The 20,834-nt window shown below is 45.2% G+C and overlaps 2 protein-coding genes and 1 long non-coding RNA gene across 12 annotated transcripts in view; all 3 read right to left on the reverse strand.

Annotated features, from left to right (window-relative positions):
• LOC110531568 (alpha-actinin-3) overlaps nucleotides 1-2,862 on the reverse strand; it is a 40,443-nt gene extending 37,581 nt beyond the window's left edge. For both annotated transcript variants that reach the window (XM_090183578.1, XM_090183579.1), the window contains exon 1: nucleotides 2,563-2,862. In XM_090183578.1, coding sequence (XP_090039704.1) covers nucleotides 2,563-2,697 — 135 coding nt within the window. In that variant the 5' untranslated portion in view covers nucleotides 2,698-2,862. The remainder of the gene's footprint in view (nucleotides 1-2,562) is intronic.
• The window catches only part of LOC149980803 (uncharacterized), a 145,768-nt gene that overhangs the window by 42,299 nt on the left and 82,635 nt on the right, over nucleotides 1-20,834 (reverse strand). The gene's annotated exons all lie outside the window — the stretch shown is intronic.
• On the reverse strand, nucleotides 4,692-20,816 carry rbm14b (RNA binding motif protein 14b). 9 transcript variants are annotated; one of them, XM_021614860.3, is made up of 9 exons: nucleotides 20,694-20,816; nucleotides 15,345-15,495; nucleotides 14,779-14,983; nucleotides 13,723-13,850; nucleotides 12,180-13,165; nucleotides 11,614-11,676; nucleotides 11,002-11,073; nucleotides 10,572-10,784; nucleotides 4,692-7,468 (listed from the first exon to the last, which is right to left on the reverse strand). In XM_021614860.3, exons 2-9 carry the CDS (start codon nucleotides 15,486-15,488, stop codon nucleotides 7,429-7,431), a joined length of 1,851 nt encoding a protein of 616 aa, XP_021470535.3. In that variant the 5' UTR covers nucleotides 15,489-15,495; nucleotides 20,694-20,816; the 3' UTR covers nucleotides 4,692-7,428. The 9 variants fall into 9 exon arrangements, with proteins under 9 accessions (XP_021470535.3, XP_021470533.3, XP_090039722.1 ...); XM_021614858.3 differs by having other exon boundaries at nucleotides 10,518-10,784; XM_090183596.1 differs by lacking the exon at nucleotides 11,614-11,676 and having other exon boundaries at nucleotides 13,723-13,829.

A 20,834-nucleotide genomic window follows, 5' to 3' on the forward strand; every position in this document is an offset into this window, starting at 1 on the left:
CTTCTTAGGCTTACGGCACTTTCACATAAAAGTATTGGATCAAATCATACAAAATAGCTCCCTAGCTCTCTATTTGCAGAAAAGAATGGCTGTGACAGAGGTAAGGCCAGAGTGGACAGGGTATGTGAAAAGAAATCGTTTACACCTTCCTCTCATCCATCATCCTTTCATTCTGAAATGCTTAGGCGGCCAACGCTCAGATACAATATATCACACCACTGTAACATGCTAATGACACTAGTGGCTTGTAAACTTAGTGACAAAAAACCTTGCCTTGAGACCTGAAGACTTGAGTTAGCGCCTCGTGTTAGGCTGTTACCTAGGCTTTAGCTCAACGGGCTAACACAGTCTTGCGGCACTGGTTCGAACCTTGGTCAATCGCACTACTTCACCACTTAGGACCAAGTGAAATATCAAAATCCGACCCTATACATGAAGGTTATATAGATAAATATACACCCAAAGTCAAAATGTACAAGTCACCGGCAGTGGCAATAAACTAAAATGAGTGTGTCGTCCATTTCTGAAGTCGTATCATGTTCAACAGAGTCACAGTGTGTTGACAAACACTTTATTACTAAGCCTGTCTGCAGCCAAGGGTTTTTCCACTGAAATCTGGAGCATGGGGTTAGAACAGGTGCCCAGAGCCTCTTTCAGATCCATTTCACCACGGAATGATGCAGCTTTCTATATTTATGACATCAGCTTCTTGAGCTGTTCCTTAAAGTGTGTGTGTGTGGGGGGGTTAAGCGGGGGTGAGTGTGTGTGTGTATTCTTGTGTGGGTGTGTGTGTGTGTGTGCGGGGGGGGGGTAAGCGGGGGTGAGTGTTTGTGTGTATTCTTGTGTGGGTGTGTGTGTGCGCGGCTGACAGGCACATATCGACTTACGCTCTATGAAGATAAACAGCTACACAACAACTTGTTGAGAAACAGAGAAGGTGTGAGAAAGACTGTTGGAGAGGGAACTGTCCAGGAGGTAGAAGAGAGAGAGAGAGAGAGAGACAGAGAGAGAGAGAGAGAGAGAGAGAGAGAGAGAGAGAGAGAGAGAGACAGAGAGAGAGACAGAGAGAGAGACAGAGAGAGAGAGAGAGAGAGAGAGAGAGGAAGAGGAAGAGGAAGAGGAAGGGAGTAGAAAAGAGAGCGAGAGATGGGGGAGGAACAGAAAGTGTTCAGGAGTATTTTTAGGACATGTTTATTCGTGGGCCTGAAACGAACCGTTGGTGTACTTCTATACGAGCCCCGTCTCTCCTCTCCTCCATTCCTCCTCTCCTCCAGAGTGGCCATCTGTTGATGTCTCTCACCCTTAAGGCCCTGTGAGCTCCGGTACAGTCACTGTGTGAAGGAAACTGTCCCATCATAGTGAGACAGGGGAGTTCCATAGACTCAAACTAAGAAATAGAATATAGAATGACTGACTTCTATGGACTCAAGACCTGAAATGACTCCATACATTACCTAATGAATGCTTGTATGCATATACACAGCGATTTTTTTTTTATTCTGGTAAATTAATGGTAATTAAGTATACATAGGCCTAACCACTGACCAAAGCTATGGGTGCCCAAATATAGAAATGTAAGCCTATGACAGCTTAGCTGATGAACGGTCATGTATGGCCAGTAGAAGTTTGGTCATATACTCAATGAATTCCCTATTGTAGTATGGTTGTCCCCATCCAAGTTTAGGCCAGACCATAGAGCATATGCAGGCGAGGCGGACGTCATCGCTAACTGTCACATCAGACCATTTGACTTTTAGGTTTGACAGCTAGAGCTCATTAAATGCACCTGTCAACCTCTTCGGCGAGTAGGGCAAGGCCAACTGATCGCTAAGACAACGGGTGGGCCCAGGTCCCTTCACAACTCTCTACTCTAGGCTACACGACACTTTCTCAAGCACAGAATAATAATGGACACTCTCCCTTAGAGAGACAACTTGTAGTTTTGAGAGATAGAGTTTAAAAAGCATTCCGTTTCTAATATATCAACGTATTTCTCTATATGTATAGGCCTGCTTTTATTGTGTAGGTCTAACTATTGACTGGTAGGCAGAAACATAGCTTAGGATTTCTGTAATTGGTCAAGTTGTGCCTATAGTGCATGGTGACCTGTTGGAAAAGTCGTGCGTAAAAGTCCCTATTTGTTGTATTGGTAAGCTTAAATATGTGGGGGTGGATATATATAAGTGCCTCTGGCAGGTAAATAAGAGAAAGACAACAAATATCTAACCGCTCTGCTCATAGCTTCCAGAACTGAGATGGGGCAGGTCCGTGCTCTAACTCCTTAGCTCAGCAGCCAAGACGCAACCACCCACTCTCTCTCTCGGTCGTTTATGCTGTTTCATTTGACAACTTTAATAACTTTTAAAGGGGCTTTAGTAGCCTACGTGACATCCATTTGGTTCTGCCCGTGGGTACTTGTTGAACTCATAAAACACGCGCAACGAGTGGGCTAGACTAAAGCCAGACACACAAGCGCCCGTAACGCACAACGGCCGCTCCAGCCAACACTCAACTGCCACAGTGACTTCACTCACCCACTGCCCGATCCCAAAAGTGGCCTACCTTTCGCTGCTGTTTCTCCCAGGCGGGGTCCAGCAGTAGGTCCCTGTCCCACTCATCCTCTGGCGTCATGTACTGGTGTTCCTCGTTCATCATATAAGAGGTGGTGTATTGCGCTTGGGTTTCGACAGCCATCATCACGCCTTGTTGGGGTTTCTAGTACCCCCTTCTGATTATGTAGAAAATAAACGAGAAGGAACCCTCCTTGGGCTTGAAGAGTCGCTGTCTGTCAGGTGTGCTGGTCAGGAGAAAGAAGAGAGGCAGAAGCAGAGTACAGACTGCGGCGGAGGTGCAGCTCCCACTACCAGAAGCTCTGCTTGGCGGGTGCTTCTTTCCAAAAGTAGCACACGTGATCGCACCCCAAAAAGTGAGATACCGGGCGCACAGGTATCGGATTCACCCTAAAAAGGTGCAATGGGCGGGGTTGTGGTTGGGGAGTTGACCTATCCTTGGGCAGGGAGGACTGAGCGGGATGGAGACGTCAATCGCACCGCTTACTGACATAATTTATAAGCAAAAGCTTGTGGATTGCACCTGTTGCTTCTGGTAGGCACCACTATCCGGGATCCTTGGTACATGTGTCCCCTACACCCTAAGCTTAACCTCTACCCTTACCCTTACCCTAACCTTAAAGGGCAATAACACCACTTTTCAACCTCATATTCATCATCTCCAGCACCACCCCAACATCAACATACACTACATGATCAGAAGTATGTGGACACCTGCTCCTTGAACATCTAATTCTAAAATCATGGGCACTTCCCCAAACTGTTACCACAAAGTTGGAAGCACAGAATTGTCTCGAATGTCATTGTATGCTGTAGTGTTAACATTTATCTTCACTGGAACTGAAGGGCCTAGTCCGAAACATGAAAAACATCACCAGACCATTATCCCTCCTCCACCAAACTTTACAGTTGGCACTATGTATTGGGGCAGGTAGCGTTTACCTGGCATCCGCCAAACCCAGATTTGTCCGTCAGACTACCAGATGGTGAAGCGTGATTCATCACTCCAGAGAACGCGTTTCCACTGCTCCAGAGTCCAACAGCGGTGCGCTTTACACCACTCCAGCTGATGCTTGGCATTGCGCATGGTGATCTTAGGCTTGTGTGCGGCTGCTCTGCCATGGAAACCCTTTTCATGAAGCTCCCGACGAACAGTTATTGTGCTGACGTTGCTTCCAGAGGCAGTTTGGAACTCGGTGAGTGTTGTAACCGAGGACAGACCATTTTTACACGCTACGCTACGCAGTCCCGTTCTGTGAGCTTGTGTGGCCTACCACTTCGCAGCTATATGTGTATGTGAAAATGTTGCATTTCTATGCTTTGTAGTAAAAAAGATACAAAAGTATTTCCAATGTCATCAACCAATTAGTGGACAATCAGGAGGCAATTAGTAATTACTGCCTACTCATAATTGTTTAAAATCACGATGCATACTGATGACTTAAATTCTTCCTCTATATATTTTTAATACAAAACATAGAAATGCGCCATTTTCACATAACGTTGATGTTGGGGTGGTGCTCAAGAGGATGAATATGAAGTTGAAAAATGGTGAAATGTCCCTTTAATCGTTTTAAATTTCAACTGCAGTGAACTGACTTCTGAGTTGGGACATCCCAAGGATACCGTTTAGACTTTTGCTGTCGCTCAGGCTCCATACCCCTCACACCGACTCCAATGATAAATACAGACCTCCGACAACTTAAATGTCCGTACAGCTACATCTTCTCCTGAAGATACAGATGTGTCATTATAAATCATACAGACACAGTGTATCTTAAGATGTAGAAAGATATCATTTTGAATGGAGCGAACTGACTTAGGCTTGTTGGAATAGGCTTATTGCATCCATTTCCAAACCTGTCCTCGGGGACCCCCAGCCGTGCTATGTATTTTCCATGTATACATTCCATATGAATGTCAGAAGGCTAAACAGCATAATACAGTCAAACAAAGTGATTTAGGCCTACAGTATAACATATATATCAAATGTTTTATCACAAAAAAATATAATTAAATGGCACATATCACTTGTTATTAAAAAAGTGGCTACAAGTTGTTGGCTAAAAGCTTTTTAAATTAACCTTATTGTGATTATTAAAGAGAGAATAAAACATGACGTTTATTTCAAAAACTCATTTATTTGGGAATGCCATGCAGACGGTACAGTGCCTCAAGACATAAGCAAGGCAAGGAGAAAGGGAGTATACATTATAGTCAATTGGGGTTATTCATTAGTCATAATACATTATGGGCAACATTTTCATGGTGCAAAAATCCTTTAAAACTCATCATCTGGAAGTGTGATTTAATTGGACACTTATTCAGCAATGTGCGTTATAAAAAGGCCACTGTTCATGCCTTGCTTAGTATAGTAAACTAGTTTATGCACTTTCTTATAACGCACATTGAAGAACAATGTCAAATTAAAATCACACTGCCAGATTATAATGAGTTTTAGGGTTTTTCTTTTGACAGATGTGAACCATTTTGCACCGTGGAAATGTCCCCCTTCATCTCCGTCAAGCATGCTGATTCTTTGTTTTAGTTTTTCCTATAAATGTGCTTAAAGTAATAAATGACTCAACATCGATCCATTGCAAAACATCACCACAACAATCCAGTTTGGTGTACAAAGATGCTCTTTCTCCCTAAAAATGTCTCCTCCAACACCAAGAGAAATGAAAGGCCTCAGAGTAAGATCATAGGTATTAGATAACAATAAGAGCTAGCACTACATCAAGCTGCCTTTATACTGTAAGTCTATATATAGCTTCTTCCCTAACCACATGTAATCACACACCATTACACTGTAACCTCACTTGACTGGGCCCAGATTCTCAATTAAGTCAACTTAGTTACAGCATAGTTACAAGTAAGTTCTTGATTGTGAGAATATATTTGATGTGACTAGGTAGCATTTAGGCAACAACGTTATTAAGTGTGAACGACAGTAGACTTGGGTGTCGACCCAGGGCGCAAAACTGTGGCCCAATTCCAATTCTGTCCCCTCCCTTTGAAATGTGCACTCGTTCACTCCGTGAGGATTTAAAACCATGGGATTGGTATTGGAGACATGGTATACTTTGAGTTTCTATGTGTAAGGCAGCATTGATGGCTTCCCTGTCCTGTGCTGTGAAGAGAGAGGGAGCAGCCATGAGGTTGTCAGTCAGTGTGAGCCAATAGGGAGCAGACCAGGAGAACTTCATGGCTGGCTACATTTACTCAAACACCAGAGAGAGTCAGACTCCACACATCCAGGTCAGTGAGAGGTGACTGTGTGGGAAAGAGCATCACATCCTGATCATGGAGATCGAAGAATCAGTTGTATTTTGGTGAACCTTAAGGGGGGATTTGTATCGATTACCCCCCAAAACGCATCAAAAACCATCTGGTGCAGTGGTAGACTACTGAGTTTATTTTGTGCAGCACCAGTGTTTATGACTTTCGTGTAGGGCCCCCCATGGTCAGGATAGAAGAGTTAGGGAACAGGGATGGATCAGAGCTGGAGATCCCTACATTACCAACTCACCTTCCTTCCATCCATCCATCCTTTCCTTAACTTCATTCATAAGACAGAGTGGGGACTCTCGTCTCTGCCCCCCACGGGCAATGCACTACTCAGCTGTTCAGACCACATGCCGGACACCTCAGATGAGTGGGTGTGTGTGTGTATTCAATCATCTCAACAGGAGGAGGAGATTCAGATACACGCATTGCAACCCACAGGTACAGCGGGTTGGTGTAGGGACAGCAGCTACCTCGAGAGAAATAGTCCCCATACCAAAGAAGTCCTATAGGAGTCCTGAGATTACAGTGAATCTGCAGGTAGTTGGGCCCTTACTGGGCCGGTCTGTCTTATAGGACGTTTTTGATAGGGCGAGAGGGCCATAGGGAACTCGCTGTTAAAAAACCTATTCCAAATGTTATCCTCCAAAGCAAGGTCAGTTTATCGGATTTAATTAGATAAGTTTGACTTGAGTCATTCAACTGCAAGGAGGTGGTGAATAGTGATTAAACTCCCATACACAGCCATGGCAAACCCAGCATCACAGTTTTAGCAAAGCAAAAAAACTCTCGCCCTACAAAGTCTCTGATGAGTTTATACTCTGTCCAGCCGTGTGACCCCACTAGGCCACCATACACGGTGTCCATTGTCATTCACTAGGTCTCTATGGTTATAGCCATAGCCAGGGGTGGGTGTGGCCAGTCGGGGGCTGCTGATCCACAGAGCCCAGCCTAGATCCAAGATGGCGGCAGGCGGCGGCGGCAGCAAGCTGTGTACGGCGGACAGGCGCAGAGGGGGATGGGTTGGGGGGAGGGGCGGCGAATACGGCGGTGTAGGAGTCACTAGCGGGGGCGGGGGATCCACATGTACCAAGCCTCAAAACACCAATGACATCACACACACACACTCTCAGACACGGAGATTCAGTGACACACTCACTCACTCTTTAAACTACACACACGGTCTCTGGCTCTCAAACATGTAGTCACAGTCAGTCACACACACACACACACAGTCTCTCTCAGACACACATCAGCACGACAGAGAGAGACTGACAGCCCAGTCACTGTAGGTGCTGCATGGTGAGAGACAGGACAAGTCACTGGAAGTCTGGTAGAAGACATCACAGCGTGAGCAGTGACCCCCAAAAGAAGCCCCCCGGGCAATGTCAACGCAGGTGAGGGGAGCTACAGAGGGGGGGTGGGGTGGTGATGGCGGACGAGGAGGGGGGAGGGGTGTTTCGGTCAAGGCACAGTCAGAGAGGGGGACAGTGCTGTTTCATTACCTTGGTGGAGAAGATTGAGTTCCCACTTCCCATTTGCCTGCGCGACGTTTATTGTCTTCCCCCTCTCACCTCACACCTGCTGGGTGGTGTCTGGGCGGCCGGTACCTATTTCAGTTGGAATAGTAGGTCAGTATGTACGAGGCTTTGGACAGAGAGCAGAGTGACATGCACATCTAACACAGCAGAGACAGACACATGGTGTTGGTGGTAAGGTTGTTGGGTAGGAGCAGACACACAGCAACCCCCCCACAGTCATTCTATCTGTGTGCCTCTCCCCAGGTCTCTGATGTTTGTGTTTGTCCACCCATTGTTAAAACAAGGAGTCATCTGCAAGCAAGTATTGCGCGCCACTCTACTCAACATTGACTCTGCAATTAAAATGGCATGAAATCGACACTAGTTTGGCACGAAGTGGAAATCAAAAAGATCAGAGGTGACGGAAGCTGTTTTCAGACATGAGCGCATGGTAACAGCAGGGTAACACAGTAGATGCCTTGTTGATGTACCTGTGAGGGGTATTGTCCCAGGTCTCTTTCCTCCTGAAGTATACACTTGTTCACAACTTCCCACATATGTTAAAGACATAGGATTAGCAGAGACATGGCCTAGAACCCTCAAACTTAACTCTGGATGTCAAAGCCTGATTTAGACCTGGGACACCAGGCGGGTGCAATTAATGATCAGGTAGAATAGAACACAAGCAGGATCCGGACCTCGTAGGGTCAGAGTTGAATACAACTGGCCTAGGAGTTGGCACCATAAAAACATCCTCATTTCAGTCATTTCCTCTCGCAACAGTAAAGGGATGTGAACAAGTGCACAGTTGAGGAGAAAATATATATTATTGGCACGCACCCAGGGTCTGTCTGACTGCGCTATAGGCCTAGAGTTTGGGTGAGGCTGGAGAGAGGAGCGCTGACCCCAGACCAGACTTACCCCATCCACGAGCCAGACTAGATATGGGTCTGGTCATTACAACAAGGAAGGAGAGACGGGAAGGAGTACAAAAAGACGACGGAAAAACCAGAACGGGGAAATACATCCGAAACGCAGTTTTTTCTTTTCCTCACAGTAGTCAGAAACATTCTTTATTTTTTAAATGCTGGGTATGTGTAGTATACATATTAAAAAGCATGCCTTTTTCCTTTTTGTTAAAAAAAAAGAAATATTTTAAATAGTTCTAAAAATACGGTCAGAAACAAGGCAAGCAACAAGCATAACAAGAAAGGGTGTTTTTTTTCCTGATCGTCGAGATCCCACAGACGAAACTTGGTGTGTGTGTGTGTGGGTGTGTGTGTGTGTGTGTGTGAGACAGAGAGATTATATGCAAGATAAAATAGTAAGTCACTAAAATCACAGGGAGAAGAGGAAGGACACAGCGGGTTACGGGGGTAGTGAGTCGTCTTACAGCGGGGTGCAAGGATACGTCGGAACAGGGAGACTGAAAGATACTGCTCCATCTCTCATCACCATATCATCATCGGTGTGAACGTTACCGCACCACATTATCCTAACCCCTTTCCCTCCATCGCAGATTAAAGAGACTGACACTTTTTAAAAAGGAGTTTTTCCCTTCGCTATTCGCACTTCAAACAAAGCTTAGGCACAACGTTAAAGGGGAATTCCCACCCAAAAACTATATTTTGGTGTTTGTTTCATTAGTCCGCTGTTGACATAGTCCCAAAATGTTTTGCTTGTCAGCAATCGAGATATGTAACTTTCAAAACGCCGCATCATGTGATGCTAAATGGATCATACAGGGATGACCTGTATTTTGAAAGTTACATATCGTTGAAAATGGATTCATGAAACAAACACCAAAATATAGTTTTTGGGTGGAGTTTTCCTTTAAACCTCATTGAAACTCATGATTCTCTAGCAAGTCTAAAAAGTTAACTTACTTATAAATCCCTAAAATAATTCATACTTGATCTGAGGGGTTAGAATGTACTCTTCATCGACCCGACAACCACTTACATTACAAAAAAAAACTAAGCTCAAATATTTCATACTTTAAAAGGCCTCTCAAGATGCACTGATGCAGTAAGACTCTAGTAGTACAGTACATAGAAAACGTTGTCCCTAAAACGTGTCATTCTTCTCCAAACTATTGACCAGGGATGGGGTCAATTCCATTTTAAATTAAGCTGAATTTGATTGAAATGGACCCCCAACCCTGCAACTGACACTGGCTGATAAAATGTATGGATAGAAGGCAGACCATTCATATTCTAACCAGCTAACCTCAGTGCTCTCATTGTCAGAGGTAGGTATAGAGAGACTGAATGTTAAACTCTCTACTGTTCCCGTGGTGATCCCGGCATCTCATTTGGTTTACCCAGGCTAAGGTATAGACAGAGTAAATACGGGCAGAAATGCAGCAGTGTCTTTCAGTGTTGGGGTTACAGCGGTGTGAGGGAAGGAGGGGGTTGGAGAGGTAGAGGGTAGTTTCATATAGTACAGTGTGCCTATGTTCCTCGAATCTCCCCGGGGTGAGCTCATGAGGGAACAAGGCAGCACGTGTGGGAGTGTGTGTATTACATCGTAACAACAGAAAGCCAACGTCACTCTCCCACTCCCACACACACACACACACACTCGCACCACAGTCCCGACGCGTACAAGACACACAGACCCCTCCAACCCTGGAGCTACGCAACACACCACAGCGCAGACTGTACAAGAATCGGTTGTGATATTTTTGACCTCATCTCTATGTTGAAGGCATTGACTGTCTGCTACTGGCACCTGTCTACCATTGAGAGAGTCAATAGCTAAACATTGTGTGGTGGTAAGATGACAGAATGTCTTCCCTTCTTTAACTGCACTGTTAGTGTGGTACCAGGACCAAGTTGGGGTTGGGTTTTTACTGTAGTCAAAGGACAACTCCTAAACTCCAAACACACACAAATCCCCACCGCCACAGTACACACACATATACCCACACACACAGATATACACAGACACACACAGCCACTGAGAGTGAGGAGGGGTACGAGGGTGGTATACAGTGGTAGGCGGGGGGGAAACAGAGGAGGGGTACGAGGGAGGTGACTATCTGAAGGGGGGCTCAGGCGTGTGAAGGGAGAGTTCGGGGGCTCGGCGGAGGACGGCCTCCTTGCGGTTCGGTGGCGGCGGCAGCGGCGGCTCATACACTCTGGGCGCTGCCACCATGGCGGCGGCCACGGCGGAGGCGGGCACCACTGGCCTGAGGGCGGCGTCCAGCGCCGTGACGTGGGCCGGTTGGCCGTGGTGGTGGGCGTGGCCCGCCATGGCGTGGGCAGGGATGGCAGCCATGGCGTGGTGGTTGGGAGGCGGGTAGGCGTACTGGAGCTGTTGGAGTTGCTGGTACTGTTGGAGTTGCTGGTACTGCTGGAGTTGCTGGTACTGCTGGTACTGCTGGTAGTACTCTGCATAGTACCTGGGGGAGAGAGGGAATGAGAAGGAGAGAAGGGGGAGGGAGAAGGAGAAATCGAGTGAGACGGGAAGAGCGAGATAAAAAAAGGTAGGGAGACAGACAGACAAGAGGGTTTGGGATTATCTACTAGGGATTGTATATTACAGTCTTTTACACACAAAAATTTGAGTGGGGGTACAGAGAGCCCTTCGGGGGGCGGTAGGTAGGGTAGGTAGCATACTGTAGCTGCTGGAGCTGCTGGTGCTGTTGGTGCTGCTGGTGGTAGTACTCAGCATACTGTTGGTACTGCTCTCTAAAATACACACGGAGGGAGGGGGAAAGATAGAGCAATTTAGATCATCTACCAGTAGGGAATTGTAGTCTTTTAACACCAAGGCATTGACTAGTAGGAAACTGTAGTCTTTTTACACAAACAGCCTTTCAGAAAGAGCGTTTTTACATAATCTACTAGGGAATTGTAGTCTTTGCACACAAAGAACAGGCTTTCAGGAAATGTACATGGGGTTAAGAGTCTCTGATGGCATTGAAAGATAATGTCTTGAGCAATTCAGTTCCAGGAAGTATGTCCACTACCACTCCTGAAGTCTGAACATCAGACAGAGGGTCACGTAGTGAAAAGGAGGAGAGGGTGTAGTGCATTGGGGAGGGTCAGAGACGATTCAATAAGGTTAAAAGCTCCTAAAACCATTGGGGGAACCCTAACCTCCACTGAAGTCAAAGTTCCACTTAGTCTTCCATTTGCGTCAGTGCAAGGCTAAGCCGAAATTGGACTTAAAGTGGACTTTCTTGACTTAAAGAAGTTTTGACTGGAAATTAGGATTCTCCTAATTACTGTAAGTGCTGGAGCTGCTGGTACTGCTGCTGGTTGTATTCAGCGTACTGTTGGCACTGCTCTCTAAGATCCACACGGAGGGAGGAAGGGAGGGAGAAAGGGAAGGGGACAGATAGAGCATTTAGATCATCTACCAGTAGGGAATTGTAGTCTTTTCACACAAACAGGCTTTCAGAAAATGTACAGGGGGGTCAAGCAAGTCTTTGATGGAAATTAAGGATAATGTACTGAGCAATTCAGTTGCTATAAGTATGTCCACTACCACTCTTGAAGTCTGAACACTGAGGAAGGTTTGTAGTGAGACAGGGTAATGTAGTGAGAAGATAGTGTGTAGGGTGTAGTCCATTGGGGAGGGTAGAAGAGGCTTCAATAAAGAGATTAGGGTTAAGGGCTCCTAAAAGCATTGGGGTGAATACTTACTTCTACTTTAGTCCAGCACTGATGATGTCAATGGGAGACTAAGTCAAAATTCTACTTAGTGGACTTTCTTAACTTGTAATTAGCTGTAAAGTTAACTAAATCGTGAAGGGTCAAAGAGGGTTGGATAAGAAGAGAAGTGGTAGTACCTAGCCATGGGGTCCTCTCCAGCCTCCGCTGCTTCCTCTGCAGCTCGCCCGGCGGGGGTGGGGAGCAGCGGCCGGCGCTGTTTGGGGGCTCTCTGGTACATGAAGGGCTTCATGACGGGATCGGGCAGCAGGGACCCCGCAGAGCGCCTCAAGGGACTCCGGTCCCGCTCTCCAGACTTTGCCGCTTGTGCCGCAGCCACTGCCGCCGCGTTCTGCTGCTCGGCCAGAACCTGCTGTCCCTGGGCGAAGTAGTGCTGAACCCTCGCCGCTTCAAAGATGGCCGCCGACGGGTCTGCCGATGCGCTCATGGCGGCACCCATCCCCAAGTGGCCGTAGGCATGCTGGGCGCCCCCATAGAGCGCCGGCGCCATGGCGTAGGCCTGGTTGACTGCCGCGGCGGCCGCAGGCATCTCTACGCCAGGTGCAGCCAGGTAGATGGCCCCCGGGTGGTGGTGGTTAGCCATGGCATGCGCGTAAACTGGCGTGGAGTAGGCGGCGGCAGCGGATGCTGCGGCGGGGCTGGCAGCAATCTGACTGAGCTGACCGTAGAGAGCGGCGTGGCTGGGGTTCATGGAGCTGGCGTACACCTGCGTGGCGCCCGCCTGCGTCAACGCTGCCGCCTGATTGGCTGCCTGGACCCCATAGAGCTGATTGGCCACGTTAGCGCCGTAGACCTGCGTTGCCAGGGCACCATACACCGCCTGGTTGACGGGGTTTCCTTCCGCCCGCGTGCCGGTGGTGAGGCCCGTCAACGCCGCGTAGGTGGGGTCAAAGGTCGAGGTGTTGTAGACAGAGTTGTGGACGCTTTGCTGGACCTGGAGGGGCAGGCCGGCTGCGGCGGCGGCAGCTGCAGCTAACACAGCTGCCTGGCTCTGGTACTGTTCCAGAGACGACTTCCCTACAGGGCACTCCCCGGCATAGTGGCCCTGCTTCCCACAGCTCACACAGGGGATCTTCCCCGTCGGGGTCTGCTTGGAGGGCTGCACCTGTATGGAGACGGACACCATTTGTTAGCGAGCTTCAGGAACTGTCTTTACTAAGAGACAACCAGATCTAGCCTACAACTCAGAGCATTATAGGCACTGTAGTGGTTCTCAAACCTCTCCTCGGGGACCCCCAGACATTTCGCAATTTTGTTGCAGTCCTAAACTAATTCACCTAGTCAAGGGCTTGATGATTAGTTGACAAGTGGAATCAGGTGTCCTAGCTGTGGAATAATTCAAATACATGGAATGGCTGGGGATCTGCGAGGAGAGGTTTGAGAACCACTGCGGTTGTACACCATGCTAAACCTTCAGGAACGCCTTCACCATCATAGAACTGGATATACAAGACAGGGCAGTATGGGTAATGTAGTACACAAAAATAGAATCACTAGAACAAGCATCAACCCTCAGACCACAGCAATTTGGCTGCACCCTCATGGGTACACTCAAAATGGTCACCGATCCTCATTTAACAATGCCAATTGACTTGAATGGAGGAGTGGGGGGGTGCCAGTCAAGGGATTCTATTTCCATGTCAGTGCATCGTGCTACAGCACCTTGGAGAGTTCCACGGAGAGCGGGCGTCCCTTGAAGGAGGTGCCGTGGAGGGCCTCGATGGCCTGAAGAGCCTCCTCCTTGTTCTCCATGTGCACGAAGGCGTAGCCTGCAGAAGAGGAGAGCCTGGCTGTCATTGAGCACAGGGACACCAGTTAGAACCACACCGGGCATGCCACACACACACATCTTATCGCTCTATACACACACGATTCTTACTGATCTATACAACTACACACAAACCTTACCTGATTGTCAAGTTGCACAATGAAAAAGCCCCAAACAACTTAGAATACCTTGGATCTTTACACTTCCAACTACCCATCACCGGTATACAGTGCAATGACATAGGTGACGGTACTCATTTTGGGTGCTGGTACCCGTCATATATGAAAGCCAATGGCCTGTTCTATAAGAGGTGCAGTACTCCAGAGGTAGAGAATTAGGTGTCTGTACTCCGTACTAGACGACACCGCCCGGCCTACTTCAAGCACCGGTACGCCATAATGTACTGTAAGCTCCAGGGTCAGATTCCCTCTAGGTACAGATCTAGGATCAGTTTCCCTTCCCCCAAACCTAACCATTAAAACACACACATATGTTTTATTGTCACATTCACCAGATTGGTGGAGTGAAATGTGTTGTTTTACAGGGTCAGCCAAATTAGTGTTAAGTGCCTTGCTCAAGAAGACAGACTCTTCACCTTGTCGGCTTGAGTATATACGAACCAGCGACCTTTCGGTTACGGGCCCAACGATCTGACCACTAGGCTAGTAGTGGGGGAAATGGAAACTGACCCAAGATCAATATCTAGGGTCAACTTCACCCTTCGCCATACTGAGCAATCTCTCCCTTCACCCTCATGAGTACCATTATAATAACATTATTATTTTGGTGGGTGCTTATATTTGTCCTATTTCACACATGTACAAGTGTGTATTACATACATGTGTGAAGTGGAAATGTGTTCATTGCATATCCCAAATCCCCCTGAGACACCCTCGTAGGGATACTCCCTTCTCGTGGAGTACCCCTCAATGAGAAGGGGCGTGGCTCACCTTTGACTTTGTCGCACTCCAGCACTTTACCAAAGGTCTGGAAGAGCTCCTGGAGGTCCTCGGTGGTGCACATGCCCGACAGGTTCCCCACAAACACCTTGGTGGAGTGGAGCGGTCTGCCCCGAGACTCCTCCACCACCAGGTTCCTCCCCCGGAACTCCCTGCCGTTCAGCTCCCTGATGGCCCGCTCCGCAGCACCCTCACCCTGGGAGTAGATTTGATTAGAAAACAAAGTAAATGTAAAAATAATAAGACATTCATTTAGATGAGGAGACTTTAAAGTGAGGAAAACTCAATGAGGAAATACATTTTCTACCATATCAACTCAATGTAGCCTATGTGCACACAAAAACAATCACCATTTAAAAATGACAGACACACAGTTCTGTAGTGCACTCGCCACCGGGGATTTAAAAGAATAGGATCGGTTGGTGTAAACATTGGCTGGAAGGCGTTTAGATCATTGTTATATCCATGACGAAGAGTGTGCAAGTGTACACTTTAGAAGAACTGAAGAGAATTGGGACTTAGACCTTAGTCCTCCCTATGGGATATCTATAGCCTACCTGTAGGTGTACGAAGGCGAACTGTCGGAGAACGCTGCAACTGACCACCTGGCCGTACGCCTCAAAGATGGCCGACAGCTCCTCCTGGGTGGTGTCTAGAGCCAGGTTGCCCACGAAGAGCTTCACCGTGTTGCTCTTGTCCATAGTGGAGCTGTGGTGGGACATGCACAGACACATGGGCAGACACAGACAGATACAGGCAGACAGGGGACACAAGGGAGAGAGAGAGAGAGACAAGTGAACATACTGTAAAAAACAAAACATTATTGTCCACAATGCTGGAAACACCAAAAACCAAACAGTTCAAGAGACACCCATAAGGGAGAAAGCAAGAGCTGACAAAATGAATGACGAGACCTAAGGGGAAAAGGAAGTATGTGTCAAGAAAATATTTGACAATTGACCACCATGCAGAATAACAACATGGAAGACACCATAGAGTTCTAATATGTAATTATATGGAAGACACCATAGAGTTCTAATATGTAATTATATAGAGTTCTAATATGTAATTATATGGAAGACACCATAGATTTCTAATATGTAATTATATGGAAGACACCATAGATTTCTAATATGTAATTATATGGAAGACACCATAGATTTCTAATATGTAATTATATGGAAGACACCATAGAGTTCTAATATGTAATTATATGGAAGACACCATAGATTTCTAATATGTAATTATATGGAAGACACCATAGAGTTCTAATATGTAATTATATGGAAGACACCATAGATTTCTAATATGTAATTATATGGAAGACACCATAGATTTCTAATATGTAATTATATGGAAGACACCATAGAGTTCTAATATGTCAGTATATGGAAGACACCATAGATTTCTAATATGTAATTATATGGAAGACACCATAGAGTTCTAATATGTAATTATATGGAAGACACCATAGATTTCTAATATGAAATTATATGGAAGACACCATAGAGTTCTAATATGTCAGTATATGGAAGACACCATAGATTTCTAATATGTAATTATATGGAAGACACCATAGATTTCTAATATGTAATTATATGGAAGACACCATAGAGTTCTAATATGTAATTATATGGAAGACACCATAGAGTTCTAATATGTAATTATATGGAAGACACCATAGAGTTCTAATATGTCAGTATATGGAAGACACCATAGATTTCTAATATGTAATTATATGGAAGACACCATAGATTTCTAATATGTAATTATATGGAAGACACCATAGAGTTCTAATATGTAATTATATGGAAGACACCATAGAGTTCTAATATGGAATTATATGGAAGACACCATGGAGTTCTAATATGTAATTATATGGAAGAAACCATGGAGTTCTAATATGTAATTACAGTGCCTTGCGAAAGTATTCGGCCCCCTTGAACTTTGCGACCTTTTGCCACATTTCAGGCTTCAAACAAAGATATAAAACTGTATTTTTTTGTGAAGAATCAACAACAAGTGGGACACAATCATGAAGTGGAACGACATTTATTGGATATTTCAAACTTTTTTTACAAATCAAAAACTGAAAAATTGGGCGTGCAAAATTATTCAGCCCCTTTACTTTCAGTGCAGCAAACTCTCTCCAGAAGTTCAGTGAGGATCTCTGAATGATCCAATGTTGACCTAAATGACTAATGATGATAAATACAATCCACCTGTGTGTAATCAAGTCTCCGTATAAATGCACCTGCACTGTGATAGTCTCAGAGGTCCGTTAAAAGCGCAGAGAGCATCATGAAGAACAAGGAACACACCAGGCAGGTCCGAGATACTGTTGTGAAGAAGTTTAAAGCCGGATTTGGATACAAAAAGATTTCCCAAGCTTTAAACATCCCAAGGAGCACTGTGCAAGCGATAATATTGAAATGGAAGGAGTATCAGACCACTGCAAATCTACCAAGACCTGGCCGTCCCTCTAAACTTTCAGCTCATACAAGGAGAAGACTGATCAGAGATGCAGCCAAGAGGCCCATGATCACTCTGGATGAACTGCAGAGATCTACAGCTGAGGTGGGAGACTCTGTCCATAGGACAACAATCAGTCGTATATTGCACAAATCTGGCCTTTATGGAAGAGTGGCAAGAAGAAAGCCATTTCTTAAAGATATCCATGAAAAGTGTCGTTTAAAGTTTGCCACAAGCCACCTGGGAGACACACCAAACATGTGGAAGAAGGTGCTCTGGTCAGATGAAACCAAAATGGAACTTTTTGGCAACAATGCAAAACGTTATGTTTGGCGTAAAAGCAACACACCATCCCCACTGTCAAACATGGTGGTGGCAGCATCATGGTTTGGGCCTGCTTTTCTTCAGCAGGGACAGGGAAGATGGTTAAAATTGATGGGAAGATGGATGGAGCCAAATACAGGACCATTCTGGAAGAAAACCTGATGGAGTCTGCAAAAGACCTGAGACTGGGACGGAGATGTGTCTTCCAACTAGACAATGATCCAAAACATATAGCAAAATCTACAATGGAATGGTTCAAAAATAAACATATCCAGGTGTTAGAATGGCCAAGTCAAAGTCCAGACCTGAATCCAATCGAGAATCTGTGGAAAGAACTGAAAACTGCTGTTCACAAATGCTCTCCATCCAACCTCACTGAGCTCGAGCTGTTTTGCAAGGAGGAATGGGAAAAAATGTCAGTCTCTCGATGTGCAAAACTGATAGACATACCCCAAGCGACTTACAGCTGTAATCGCAGCAAAAGGTGGCGCTACAAAGTATTAACTTAAGGGGGCTGAATAATTTTGCACGCCCAATTTTTCAGTTTTTGATTTGTTTTTGAATTTTTTTGAAATATCCAATAAATGTCGTTCCACTTCATGATTGTGTCCCACTTGTTGTTGATTCTTCACAAAAAAATACAGTTTTATATCTTTATGTTTGAAGCCTGAAATGTGGCAAAAGGTCGCAAAGTTCAAGGGGGCCGAATACTTTCGCAAGGCACTGTATATATATGTTTCACTGTGACCTGCTTACTGTGTATGTGAATGAATGGTGGAGAGGGGGAGGCCCGGAGGGGTGAGTGTGTGTTGAGGTCGCTGGTTGAAGAGAGTGCTGCAGCAGAGGCAGCTGAGTCACCGCGACAGAGTAGCCGCGCGCACTTCGTGATAACTTTTGACCAGTTGTATGTAGGCTATTTAGAATCCTCATTATGGAGACACCCCTTTTCCCCCCCAAAAAAACATTTTAACGTGCTAGAACTGATACAATTGCGAACACGCATTGGAAAAAGACGTAATGCGCACTAGAGCTCTTTAGATACATTCGCTCAGAGCTGGCCTAAAGTAAACTGCATTCTGATGTAGACTTTTCTTATGGATAACAGTATCAAGCGAAGGGTTTAACGCATGCTCAGTTCAAGGGTCTGCAGGACTGCGCGAGTGGAAATGGTTATGTAGCTTGTGTGATGGAAAAAGTCCACAATGAAAATTCCATTAATTGTAGAGAATGATTGGCTGCATTTGCATCTATTGACCATCAAGTAGGCTATTAACTTATGTCATCTACCATTTAAAATCAAATTGTAAGTGTCACATGTGCCGAATAAAACAGGTGTAGACCTTACCGTGAAATGCTTACATACAAGCCCTTAACCAACAATGCAGTTCAAGAACTAGAGTTTAAAAAAATACTTTAAAAATTATATATATATATAATAAATATATATTGAAATGACGATATCACTGGAGTCATTGAAAATAAATTTGTGCCACTTGTGAAGCCTACCCTGAGCTGGCAACCAGATGTAATACATTGCCTAGAATTCAGTTTGTTGTTGTAGCCTTGTGATCGTGGTCACAGCTCTATTGTAAATGTATCATTCTCCACATTTAATGTCAGTTTCATTGTGGATTTTTACCTGAAATTAGATTTTGGCATATCAGGGGCTATAGGCTACCTGCATCTAGCTCAGCAAACCACAGCAAAGTTGAATTGCAATTATAACCCCTGATTTATTTAACCCCTGAAATAACAAGTAAATCTTGCAAATAGGCCATTTATAACGGTTTGTAGTCTTAACATCTGGCACATAATAACGGCACAATTGTCAGAAAATAACATAACATTTAAAACAAGGACATTCATCCAAGTGTTTCTTGCAGAGATTTCGAATTCCTCTGTCCAACTTTCATCACTCAAACTCTCCTGTCTAATGTATCTATAGTTATGCACATGCTGCAAACTGGATTTATTTACAATTATAAACTGGCTGGTTTGAGCCCTGAATGCTGATTGGTTGAAAGCCATGGTATATCAGATGTGTGTCAGGGGAATGACAAAAACATACTTTTTACTGTTCTAACTAAGTAGGTAACCAGTTTATAATAGCAATAAGGCACCTCAGGGGTTTGTGGTATATGGCCAATATACCACAGCTAAAAGCTATGTCCTAAGAACAACCCTTAGCTGTGGTATATTGGGCAAATACCACACATTGCTCAATCATAGCAGCCAAAACAAGTTAAATGACGTCCACTTATGGACAATTATCTGGAGAGTTTAATAAGGGTGATTTATCTTTTCTCTAGCGACATTCTTAAACTGGCAAGAATTATCATTTTGATGGGAAACCGGATTTAGCTTATTAGCCTACGCTGTTAAAAAATACGTCGATATTCCTTCTTAATTCGCTCAATAAGGTTACGGAAAAGGGGTTTTGGGGAAATGTGGCAACTCCTCCCTTGCAACTGAAAAACATTTTTGGGCTAGTTGTCAGGCCTTGTGGGCGGGTTTTCAGAGGTCACTGGGCTACAAATTGTAGCTTCACCTGGCAACCCTGCCATTGGGAATCTCCCATGGACGTTACAGATATGCATCAAAAACGTGGTTCGGGTTTACATGACTTTCCAATTCGCTGCTAAGACTGAGAAAACAATTGATAGACGACACGTTCTTTAAAATTACCCACATGGACTGGAGAGGATGCTTAGGTTTTGGTTGGTGTGACCGAAACTGAACAAACCTCGCGGCGAAAATGTGAGACGATTTGCCTAAGTAGCTGGAAATGGGGTTTCGATGCCATTGTTGTGTTATCATTAATCCAATCTACAAAAACAGTACACGAACTGTATCGGATGAGTGAGTGGTGGACATATAACAAAACAATGTTACATTGGAAATGTTAGTCACAGCATTTTTCCGCACTGGAACGGATACATTGCACGATAGCGAAAATGTCTTCAATGGAACGACAATACGCTTTCGTGTTTCGTGTCATTGGTTCTTCCGCTGACGATTAAAACCTAATATTTCTACGAATCGTTACTTATTGTTCATATTTAGTAAATACATCGAATAAAAGAGGTACATACATCTACCATCTTACTTACCTAAGCAGTGCCGTGTTTCAAAATGGTAGCGCCTGCTTCCGTTTTTTTAGAAGGCTTCACCAATGGGGAAGTCAGGGGGTTGGGGGCTGCCACCACCAGAATGCTGATTCTTCACAATCGCCGTATTACATTTTCTAACAG

This window comes from Oncorhynchus mykiss, chromosome 9 (assembly GCF_057628025.1).
Source record: "Oncorhynchus mykiss isolate SJ-2025 chromosome 9, ASM5762802v1, whole genome shotgun sequence".
Classification (NCBI taxonomy): Eukaryota; Metazoa; Chordata; class Actinopteri; order Salmoniformes; family Salmonidae; genus Oncorhynchus; species Oncorhynchus mykiss.